This window comes from Melitaea cinxia, chromosome 10 (assembly GCF_905220565.1).
Source record: "Melitaea cinxia chromosome 10, ilMelCinx1.1, whole genome shotgun sequence".
NCBI classification, from domain to species: Eukaryota; Metazoa; Arthropoda; class Insecta; order Lepidoptera; family Nymphalidae; genus Melitaea; species Melitaea cinxia.
The window spans coordinates 214579-227458 of NC_059403.1; the positions used below are offsets into that span (position 1 = coordinate 214579).

Consider the following 12880-nt stretch of genomic DNA (forward strand, 5'->3'; position numbering starts at 1 on the left):
AAGTACAGTTTTGACAACAGAACCTTAATAATCAAATTTATAATTTAAATAAATTATGGTCGAATTTCGACCACTGGGCCACCATTAGTATTAATAATTCGTTGATTCTACTCCCCTTATAACGAAAATTTGTCTAGGCTAAGTACATAAATGTTTGTCTTGGTCTGGATGTTTGTGGCCGTGTAGCGTGGGTTTTTTTGGACCTCCGACATAGGAGAAAACCTAACCAGGGTCATTGAATGTGAAGCGTTTATTATTGTTTTATTAATTATTATTTATGATAAGTACTCGTACTTAATGTAATTAAACAGTATATAATGAAAGATATGTCTAAATAAATATTTCAAATTCTCAATAGCCAATTGTATAAGACTTTATTTTTACTAAATTAAATATCTTATAATTAGAAGAACTTTAAAACCGTGTTTATTTAATTTTCAGTCGTTCCTAATGTTTTTTTATACTTTTTTCACTGGTAATACAAAACAGACTAAATAAATGGAATAGAGATGGCGCTAGTATAACAAACACGATACGATCTTGCTGTGTTTGACGTTTCAATGAACGACGAATGAAGTTATTCCGATTACTATTTCCAGTCTCACACACCTAACACATTCTTCATTCACTTGCCAATTGCCATTCACGGTTAGGCATCGACCGAGCCAACTCGTTCGGTGGTGTTGCGCTTTTTTGAAATGATAAAGACTAAAAAAACATGTAAATTCTAACAGAAAACGTGAATAGAATGAGTTAAAATAAAGTGTAGAACAAACTTTTTAACGTTTTACAATACGTCCCGTCTATTTTTAGTCGATACGACCTTTGTTGTTATTTATGTTTCTGAGTGGGTATCTTTGTGTGTTTGTTTTGCAAACAGTTAGTATACCCTAAAAGAGAAAGATAAAATAGGTCGTGCATTAAAACAAACATAATGCAATGATAGTAATGTGTTAGGTGTTCGGATCGTGAAGCGAAATGATGTGGAAGGTGCTAGTGTTTTGTGTGCTGGTGGGCGGCGGCGCGAAGGGCCAGAGTTGGCTGGACAACATCACTGATGATCTACTGGAGGGCACGCTGCGGGACATGCAGACGTCGGTGGTGAACTACTCGAAGCCCGTGATCAACGTGACGTACATCGCGGACTTCGAGTTCGACATGCGAGCTATGGGACATCTATACAACTCGACGCACATGATCATCGATTTCATAGCTAACAAGCAAGCCTACCCTGAAGGTGAGTCCTGCCTTTTAAACTTACGAACAGCGAGATTTATACAAAATTTTATAATTAATAAATAATGAAATTGAGTATAAATAAACATATTCTCTTACGAAGTACTGGATTAGGTAAACCTCTGTCTAGTATTGCTAGAAAGTAAGCTGCAAGGTAAACTAGTGGGCAAGAGCAATAACTGCAATATCAATATAAAATGTGAAATATCAGTAAGGTTCAGTAACTGAGTATTGAAACTAGTGATCATTGCATGTAAATAATTCAATTTGTCACGCAATCACCTAGCAAAGTGTAACAAAGGCATATATTTCACTTCAATGTGTAATAAGGTTAAAAAGAGGCGTCGGGCTCGTACAGAACAATCACACAATGGCCATACAATTTGATGAATGTTGTTGCTGGAAACAATGCAACACTCCCACGGCAGTGCTGCTGATGAGCCTCGTGATCAAAATATCAGCCTATTTAGAAATACGCCTTGCCATATATAATTTAGACTAGCTAGGCATATATATATAAACCATGGGACCATTATTTGTTTATATTATACGTTATTTTGAGAAAGAAATAGCTTATAGTCTTTCTCTCAATAAATGACACATCCAACAGAAAAACAATATTTCAATTCAAACAGGTAGCACCTGAAGTTAGCATGTTTAAAAAACAAGTTTTTCACCTTTATAATATTATTATATTGTTTTCTAATGTTTACACGATATAATTACGTAAAACAAATATTTTCATATTTTATCGTGGATTATTAAGTTTTTTAGGTGCCCGACGTTTCAGATACTTTACAGCTACCATGGTTAGATGAGGTGCTCCCGTATTACCCCATATTATATACAATTTAGATTTAAACAATTTTCATGGTGAAACAAATGTCCTGAAGCAATTAAAAATACATCAAAATATACCGCTATTCATTTAAATCACTCCCATAATAACATTTGTTACAATTTACTTCCAAAATAATATTTGTTTGTTATATTCTTTCATAATTGATAATATGTAGCTAAATTTGCAAATATGTTGCACTTCATGTCTAAGAGGAAATTATTTTCAAAAAGGAATTACTTTGATAAAGTAAAGAATTTAATATTCAAAAAATGATAAGAAGAACCAATGAAGATAATTCAAGTGCTTAAAACTTCATTTGAATAATAATTTATTTTTAATTTGTAATACTGTAGAAATTATAAAATGAAAAGTTTAAGTAGACGAATAGGTTTACCAACTCTTACTTTTAATGAAAAAATTATTTATTCCAAAAGAATTTCAAACAACTACAAAAAATAATTTGTAACCATGTCATCGCTTCAGCCTATCCCACAGCTGGGCATAGGCCTCTTTCCCCATGTAGGAGAAGGATCAGAGTTCAATCCACCACGCTGCTCCAATGCTGGTTAGTGGATATATTCCCTACTATGAGTAACAATTGCTATCTGGTGTACATACATATGTATAGCCTGTTTCACCTATTGTGGTTAAAGTTTATCCTGCAAATAAGTTTCGAATAGATTAACAGCTGGAAATAGAATGGGGTATTAACACCTGTTTTTCATTACAGCCTATACAGTCCACTGCTGGACATAGGCCTCCACAAGTTTACGCCAAAAATAACGTGAACTCATGTGTTTTGCCCATAGTCACCACGCTGGGCAGGCGGGTTGGTGACCGCAGTACTGGCTTTGTCGCACCGAAGACGCTGTTGCCCGTCTTCGGCCTGTGTATTTCAAAGCCAGCAGTTGGATGGTTATCCCGCCATCGGTCGGCTTCTTAAGTTCCAAGGTGGTTGTGAAACCTTGTTATCCCTTAGTCGCCTCTTACGACACCCACGGGAAGAGAGAGGGTGGCTAAATTCTTTAGTGCCGTAGCCACACAGCACACCTGTTTAATGTTAGTTTATTTTTTCTATTTTGTTAGAGTGAAAGAAATATATTATTTATTTATTTATTTATTATTTCACCTCAATTAATAAACTACAAGTTTTAGATTCATATTTACGATTAGAAATATCTCATAAATCCAGTCAAATTTATTGGTATAAAAGGATAACACATAAAAAACTTTTATCTGTTGGATATAGTAATCTGTCAGATAGTGTCATCCACACCTAGTGAAACAAACCCTTACTGTTATAAACAGTGAGGCAATGCTTATTTGTGTCTTTACTTCACTAACCGACTTCCAAAATAGGCGGAGGTTCTCAATTCGATTGTATTTTTTTTACGTATGTTTCCTCAGAACTTTTGACTGGGTAAACCAATTTCGATGATTTTGTTTTAAATCAAAAGGTGGTGCGTGTCTTCTGGTCATATTTAAATTTTAATTGAGATATGCCAAGTACTTTTCGAGTTATATCTAATAATACCTATTTACTTGACTATTTTTTCGTTGACTTGCGTTGTATTATACCGTATTACCTTTCACTGGGTGTACCGATTTTGATGATTTATGTTTTAATCGAAAGCTGATGTTTGTTTTATAATCCTATTTAAATTTAATTGAGATCTGATAACTATTTTTTGAGTAATGTTTGATTACGCGTATTTATTTGTAAATTTTTAGTCTACTTACGTTGTTATTACTTGTCGATGTAATTGAAATCTGTTTTATTCGTTTAATATAACACAATTATTTCATACCTATTTGTTATTGTTATATTAAGATAAGTGAGAAATAAGCTTTATTACTCTTTGATCTTATCTGAACAATGTGTTATTATTATGTGTGTGACACATATCAATACATATAATTAAAACGTAACGGGTCGCTGTCTGTACATTTAAGATATATGAGACAAAATGTTATTGTGGTCTTTATCAACGCAAATAGCACCTAAAACAATGATTATCAAAATTTTTGTCTGTTTTTTCTGTGCGATGGTGCACGCTAATCTCAGAAACGGCTTACCCGCTTAGCTTAACATTTAGTGCTTGTTTCATGTCAATCGGTTCATGAATAAAAAAGTTTGCCAATTTAAAGAATCACGTTGAACATGTAGTCACTATTCCACGCGGACGAAGTCGCGGGCACAGCTAGTTTCGTAATATATTTGTAAAAAAATGCTATTATATTACTATACCAAAATATTAACTTATAAAAGAATAATAATAAACCAAAAATATGTTTCATTAAAATCACAATACAAGGTACATCAGTTAGGAGGGAACTGTTGCTCAAATTGGTTTATGTTACTAATTCGGAGTACTTTTCCATTTTCCTTTCTTCAAATGTTTCTTCAAATTCTTTTTTGATAATTTGAAGTGAGAACATGTAGTCTTCTTCTTTGATGATTTTAAATTATGTGAGAACATTTAGTCAGTTATGTAACAGAGAATAATAATTAAATGATGTAGAGCACAGGAGGAAATATCCTGCTCAAAATTCCAGATTTGGCTCGATTGAAGAAGTACCTCGACCTTACAGAAGATCACAGCTAAATAATACTGCTTTTAAGCAGTGTTGTGTTCCTGTTGGTGAGTAAGGTGACTAGAGGGTTGGGAAGTTTGGCCCGTCTATAACCTACGGTAATCGCTTACCATCAAGTGAGCTGTAAGCTTGTTTGCTCACCTAATTGTTTAAAAAAAATCTAATTGAATGCCTTAGGGTTCTGCTACTGATGAAGCATAAAACTTTACTGTCGTCAAGTAGTTAAACTCTAAATTATCTGTAAGAGATTTAACTATAAGTTATAGTTAAATATATAACAATCTTTTTTGGTATCTATGTATGTGTTTATTTGGATTAAAAACAAAGTAAATAAATTATCTTAAATCTAATTTTGCAATAACTATCTTCTAAAAATAATATTAACCATTATGTAGGTAGGTAGGTAGTAGATATTAATTATAAAGTTTTATTTCTAAAAGTGGTTAAATACAATAATTGACGCGATTTAACTGACGGTTGGAAAATACGTGGTATACAATACTCTCGATGTATTTTTAATCCAATGAATGTACGATTTATCTTTAAAAACTTATACAATCTTACTTTTTATTTTTTATAAAATCAGTCATCATTTAATTAAGAACAGTTTACACAATAGTTGTAATATCGATTAAACATACTAATTAAGCCATCAAACACCGTTAGTTTATAAGTATAGTAGTTTGTCGCGACGTGATCTACGAACACAAGTTCAAATGCACGCCTACGACAGCGAGTGTCCCGGCGTGCGCGCTTTGCGGGCGCGGCCGTCGACCTCGGGCTCGCGGCGCGCATGCTACCGCTACTGCCTACTGCTGGCTACAGGACAGGGTTGACACAGCTGGGACTACTACTTCCTGACTTCACTAATTATTATTATTATTTTACACTTTATTGTACACCAAACAAATAAAATAATAACAATAATTTGTAGAAAAACAAATGTGCAAAAGACGGCCTTATTGCTTAAAAGCAGTCTCTTCCAGGCAACCTTAGGGCAAAGGAGATGATATATTGACGGTGTAGGTGTAGGTAAGGAATTATTACACCATCCCTCGATATATTATTCTTCTCGTAAATGTGATGAATTTGAATCATTCAATAATCTGTTTTAGTGAGAAATATCTCACTAATAATGAGATATACCGAATATACATAAGATTTTTGAATAAGAATGTCTTATCTAAGTATTATTAAAGTAGGCGAGCGGATAAGCTCATGATATAAGATGACCTTATAAACGGTAGAGGAGACAAAAGAATGAGATTCTCCCGTCGATGAGAGAGCGAGTTTCTGCTCCAGTGGTCGCGCCCTACGTACTTCTTATCGACTGCTCCTCGTCGGAGACACGTCGCTGCCCACTATTTCCACCCGTATTGCAATGGACCTACAGTCTGCAGCGCGGCGCCTCCCATATTAACATTTCGTACACAAACAAATGAGTCCTTTCATGTAGTAGTAACGCAAAGGCGTAAACTAAAAAAGCAACAAAGCTTCGCTCCATTTATCGCGGGAACAATGCTAGCTACCCCAGTGCTTTCGCACTGTTTGTAGCTTTTACTAATACGGAAAAGTATTTACATACAAGAACAATTGGACTTTGACGCAGCGTTGTTACGGGGGAACTCATTACTATGCGTATTAAGAACAGGCTGTACGAGCAATTTCGTTTGCGTTTACGTAATATTTTGATCTTCATATTTTCCCGAGGAAATTGTACTGAATTTCGGAATTAAACATTTTCAGTGTTCTAGTTTGTAGTGTGGACAGTGGACACAAATTGTTCTTAGTTTTATTCTAGTTTATTCAGTCGTGTGCCGAGTTGCGTAGTCAACAGATACACGTTTAAAAAATATATTTCAGTTAATAAAACTAAATTATAAATTCTGTTTCAGTAACGCTTTGTTACGCTACATAGCATGCCTTCCAAAAAGGCTTTCTTCTTCCAAAATGTAAATGTTGTAGGCAAATCCTGTTATGTTTTATTAAAATATTGATGCTCGCATGTATTTTTATACTCCATGTCCGTTTATTTTCATGACACTCAATTGTAGACGATTTTTAAGACGTCTATAACTTATGTAACTGTGTACTCGTACGAATTCTTGCATTAGTAAGAAAACATTAGTGAAACCCTTATCCTTCGCCGCTTAGGAAGATTACTTCGTTCTCATGAATAAAATATTTTAACAACACTAATGTATACTCTTCCTGTTATTTATTTGGGTAAAGTTAAATATTAAATAAAATTACATATATAAAGTTAAATTAAATACTTAAGGAAAGCGATTGCAACAAATAATAAATGTTCTAATAACTCAAAATTTATTTATTTATTTATTCTTTAATCGAGAAAAAAAGAGGTTAAGTTTATTTATAATACATTTTAAATTAGCACGTCGAAAATAATGACACAGTTCTTTAGAGTCAACAGTTTCGCGATTTGGCACTACATAATAGATATATTTCAAATACAACCGTTGCAACGAGTCTCGATACGGCCAGCTTGCGTCACCGCGTGACTCACACGCAGCCTCGTTCTGCTCGACTCGTTTAAGCTCGCAGGTTTCTTACAACTTGACATATTTCGCCGTTCATATAAAGCTAGCAAACTTGCGCGCTAACTGCCTGCTTCGGCTACATACGTGTCCTGATTACGTCGGTGTTACCCTAATGTTGTGTTATAGGATATTGAGCGTCAGTTGACCTCGTTTACTCGCTTTTTTCCCGATTAAATATTCAAGATTCTTCAAATTCACTTAGTTCACAACAATCTTTCTCCATACCTACAGTTATGAAGGTCAATTTTTTTATACGTACTCGTATCGCTCAAGATTAATTAGTGTCCACGAATCTATGCTAATGTTAGCTGAGCATGCTTGTACGTGCTAATCGGACAATTCAATTTTAAAATATCTTTATGCGTTGCAAAGCTTGTTTATCGAGCGCGGTTTAATATTGTATGATTAACTCTGCATAATAACATTAAATTAAAGTACCGTAACAGTACGAGTACCTACTCGTCCCACTATTTAGCGAATACTTCGTCTAGGAATCAATCCTTTAGTTAAGGAAGGCACATAACATATTTATCGGCAACGACACTTTCCAATTTATTCAGTCGCTATCGATATTCTGTTGGGAGCTTTTGTTGCTGAAAGCTGCAGCGTTATCGCACAGCGCAGCGGTGCTTACATTATAGCTGCCTCAACATACAAAGCTGATAAGATAATTATTCATAATATTTTGACACATTTTGACAATGTAGTGTATGACGCATTGTGTACTTTAATATTTGAATAAAATAGTGAATTTGCGTTCACTTTCAATGTTGAAACTAAATGAGTGGCACTGCCCACTTCCTCCGGCTCGTTTAGCGTTTTGTTCGCACAAGGTCGGTGTGTCTCTTCCGGGTTTAACTTTCAGTGATATGCATTGGATTCAATGTTATTATTATTTCATATTTAAATGGGCAAGGTTACCTACATTACAATATAAAAATAAATTTTGTCAGTTCAAACGCTTATCTTGCTACGCTTGACGCGTTGGCGCAGCGGTCACATCGCTGGTTGTATGCGCTAGCGATCGCGGACTCGATCCTCGCGCATGACAATCAATGTATTGGCCATACAGTTGTTTTTCGTGGTCTGGGCATTTGTGCTTGGGTATTGTTTGTGTTTCCGGACCCCGACACAGGAGATAATCCTACTGGGGGCCGATGAGCGTGAAGCGTTTGTTTACTTATTATCATTATCTCCGGAATGGATGGAAAGAGGAATTTAAACATTAATCTCATAAAATATATCGAAATAAGCGAAGGAATTATTTGTGTAAGATTAATATTCTATTTCAGTAAGGCTTTGTTAGCGGAAGAAAAGAAAACTTCATTTTATCTTTATTTAACTTGTTTCAAGGTTGAAGCCACTGGCGGACGAAACTAGTTGTTAACCCCAAAAGGAGTCTAGTTCTTATATAGGTCATTAGGTATGTGGGCCGCTCTGCGAGGCTGAGCGAACATCATTAATTGGGTGAAAGGCTTGATTACGTCGAAGCGGCTCTGTTGCTATGTATTGTTGGTTTGTTACACTTTTATCAGTTACTTTTATCTGCTCAATATATTTTTCACTAGCTGTCCCCCGCAGTTTCACATGCTTTAATTTGAGGGAAAAGTAGCCTATTAGGCTTCCTCTGTAAAAAGGCTATTCAAGGCGGGGCAAAATGAAGTTTTTTTTTTTTTTAAATTTGAACCAGTAGGTGAGATTAGCGCGTTTAAATAAAACAAATTTGGAATGCCCTTCCGACTTCCGTTTTTCCAAATAATTATATCTTCAAATCCAGAGTGAATAGGCATCTTCTAGGCAAGCGCGCACTATCTTAGGCTGCATCTTCACTTACCATCAGGTGAGATCGCAGTCAAGTTCTATTCTATATATTAAAAAAAAAACAAAATTTTCAGCTTTATAATATTAGTATAGATTTGTGTTGATAGATTTACATTTTAATAACCTGGCGAACTTCCTACCGCCTTAGTTTTTGTTTCTTGAATATAATAATTACATATATCGAAATAAAATATAGCGTTTCTTTCAAGTTGGATCAAACTGCACACGATGTGCAAATTTAATTAAAATCGGTTAAGTAGTTTAGGAGTCCATCGCGGACAAAATATAACGTGACGCGTAATCTTATATATATATAAAATTCTCGTGTCACAATGTTAGTTACAACTTACAATATTCCTTCGAAACGGCTGGATCGATTTTTATGAAATTTTGTGTGCATATCGGGTAGGTCTGAGAATCGGCCAACATCTATTTTTCATACCACTGAGCTATAAGGGGGGGGGGGGGGGGTTGTATGGGGGTTAATAACATATATGGCAAAACAACATTTGTGGGGTCAGCTAGTTTGTATATATAGATTATATAAAGATAGAAAACTAAAGGTTCAGAGAAAGTTAAGTTAGGCGGAATCTTTTGTGATGGTTAGGTTAGCTATCAGCTCGTTATCTCTAAGTGTACATAATGACCTTCAATTTTATTGGTAGCTTTAATTAATAAGACGAATCTATTAAATTTTGTGGACAATTTGCTATTCTACATAGAATACTTTAAGTGCCATGAAAGTACTTGTATAAAAATTTCTCTCGCGCGAAACGATGTCACGGTCGACCGCGTTCTTTTCATCTGCAGCGGTTATGAAATCTGCGTATATATTATTCGTATTATATGGACGAATGGACGAATGCATGTATTCAACGCTGCTCAATATGGAAATTACATTGGGGTTTATTTCGTCGAATGATATCCGTTGTGGTTGTGGTGAATCATTTTAATTATTGCGTATTTTGTTATCGAACTAGGCGTGATAAAGGGAAACGAATGCATTTCCCAATTGATACGAGTATCAAAATAAAATGTAAAGGAATAAAAGCACGTCTTGTGATTGAAAAGCACTAGCTTATAATTCAATCAAGTTATAATTCAACTCAATAATTAACGTGTTGTATGAATTTGAGTTTGTATTGCGTTGTGTATCCAAACTGAAATGGACACCAAATAAATATTTACATTTTGTCAAACATTACAGCTGTACGAAACACTTTGTTTTTGGCAAATTCCTTAGATTTAATCGACTTGTTTTATTAAAATATTTAAACGTATTTTTATTCGAAGTTGTCTCGTTGTCTGTCAGCTGATTGCTCGACTGTTCACGCAGTCACGCTCCACTGAACACGCCCCGCGGCTTCTATTACACTGAGCGGAGTCGATACAGAACCGACTACCAACTGTTTGTATTGCGCAAATGGTCTTTATAAAAAGATGCAGTCAATCTCCAACGTTATTTACTTTGTATTTATCTTTGTTGCGTTTCAGAGTCGTTAAACTTGTTTGTTTATGTTCTAAATCGCCCTATTCTATTATATATTTACTCTCGTTGCCCCCAGTGATACGTATATAATTGTAATTGTTATCTTTATATAACCGTATTGTTAAAAATTGTGCGAGAAATAAATGGCCGTGTTTAACATTCCGTAGAATTTGGAGACTATTATTTAAGATAGTAGTAGCAGGGCTTGTTTAGAAATGTGATTGGGAATAGCAGTCGCTATCAAAGCTGGAGCGTCCTTAACATTTTAATGGTTTGTTTGGGCAGCTGGCGGAGCATCGTCTCGTCGAGGTGCTAAACGGGCGCTAACCGTCTGTACACACTAAACACAACACACGCATCTTAACGCGATCGAACGTCACGAATGACACGTCTGTCGACCATCCTCTGTCGGTCAACCACCGCCTCGATACACGCGATGACACGATAAAACGAGGCACGCATAACTACAGATGTAGTTATAGTAGAAACGGAGGTCGTTGGCCGAACTTTTATCATCTTTTACTCGTGCCCTTTATGTCCTACTTACTTGCTATCGTACATCATGATTTTGGAAGACAATTAAATATCAACTGTTATAGCTCATTTGTATAGTGTTAAAAAAGTTTGCTTCAAATATGGCGAGTACAGTAACAAAAATATGAATACAATGAGCAGTTATAAGTTCAGATGGCACGCAATATCAGAGAGATAATTGCAGTGGGAGCGATGTTGTTCTATTCTGAGAATAGCGCACAATATGAGCGGCCGAGTTAATTAAACATTCTCGGTTACAGCGTAGCGGTGGATCACTTAGCAGCGTACGCTCAATATTATGGCCAATGACGTCGACAAGTTTGTCTTAATTGTTATGAGCCTTAATTGTGTATTTTAAAGTGTATTTAAGTAACGTTGAAGCTTAAATAAATACTAAACGTTACATTCCATAAAATAACGGTAACAATACGTTTATTACGAAAACAGTATATCAGGAACTCATGAAGAGACTGTAGTCCACGTGGCGTCGATCTCGAATCGTGTGTCGCTGATAAGCTATCAATGTGTTAGCTAACCGTGTTCAAACACAGATGCGTTTCGTCGCGTCACGGCGCCTGCCCCCGCACCGCCGCCGCCGTCCGCTGATAACTGCCAGCTGTTTATGTTCGCCTGGTACATTTTCAGGAGGTGCGTTGTGAAAAGCGTTTTCCAGTGCGACGTATATTGTGAAACTACGCCCACAATAATTTTCCTTGTTTATTTAAATCGCTCCATGGGTTCAAGAATAAATTATTAATAATATTACTAAGTTATCATGATGGATGAATTGTTTTGATGTTTTCCTTGTTCTGTGATTAATCGCTGTATTTATTGCAAAAAAGCACCATGGTTAAAAATATTTAATCTGTTCATAAAATTATGAGTTTTTGATTGTTATTTTAAACCTACATCGTATTAAAAACAGACTTTTCGTCTTATCGTTTCTATATTTTCTAAATGTACCCGCGACTTTGTTTGCGTGGAATTTAACAAAAAAGTTTTTGTTCAGTTCCCAGAGTCATAAAATAAATAAATTTATAAAATAAAAGTAGCCTAAGTCAGCTATCTGCCAGTGAAAGTCCCGTCAAAACCGATCCAGCCGTTTCAGAGATTAGTCTGAAGAAACAGACAGATAGGCAAAAATTGTAAAAAATGTTATTTTGGTATATGTGCCGTGTATAAATCCATATGTACTTAGTAAAAATCGGTTATTTTAATATTACAAACAGACACTCCAATTTTATTTATTTGTATAGATGGAATGAAAATAGTTTTCATTTAATATTTCTTGTCATACGATGTAAAGCGGTCTTTATTAATGAAACATTTTTTTTTTTCAAAGAGACTAAGGGCCCGTTTCACCAGGTTTGGATAAACGCTATTTGACAGATGACGATACAAACATAGATCAAGTAAAAAAATGATCTATGGGGATACAAATAGACTTTGACAGCAGGAGGTAGAGTAGGAACTTTTTCTCCTCGATTAATAAACACTAAAACTGTAACATTAATGTCTACGAATAGAAATATGTCATAAATACAGCAGAATTCGATGGTAAAAAGGAGTAATAAATCAAAAACTTTTTACTGTAGGATACTGTCATCCGTCAAATAGCGTTATTCACAACTCGTGAAACAGCCATATTTGTTATTTAAATGAAACAATTGTACTGAAAAGCGACAACATTGCTATAACTTGAAATGCTTCCTTTCAATTAAATCCTCGTGATATCTGCAGAATCGCCGACAGGGTTGCCAAAAGCGAAGTATGACCTGGAATAGGCGAGGCCGGCGCTGACGG

At 35.3% G+C, this 12880-nt stretch overlaps 1 protein-coding gene across 1 annotated transcript in view; it reads left to right on the forward strand.

Moving 5' to 3' along the window:
- The first annotated feature begins 1005 nt into the window (after positions 1 to 1005).
- The window catches only part of LOC123657175 (prominin-like protein), a 66894-nt gene continuing 55019 nt past the window's right edge, over positions 1006 to 12880 (forward strand). Inside the window, exon 1 of the mRNA XM_045592750.1 lies at positions 1006 to 1237. Coding sequence (XP_045448706.1) covers positions 1087 to 1237 — 151 coding nt within the window. The 5' untranslated portion in view covers positions 1006 to 1086. The remainder of the gene's footprint in view (positions 1238 to 12880) is intronic.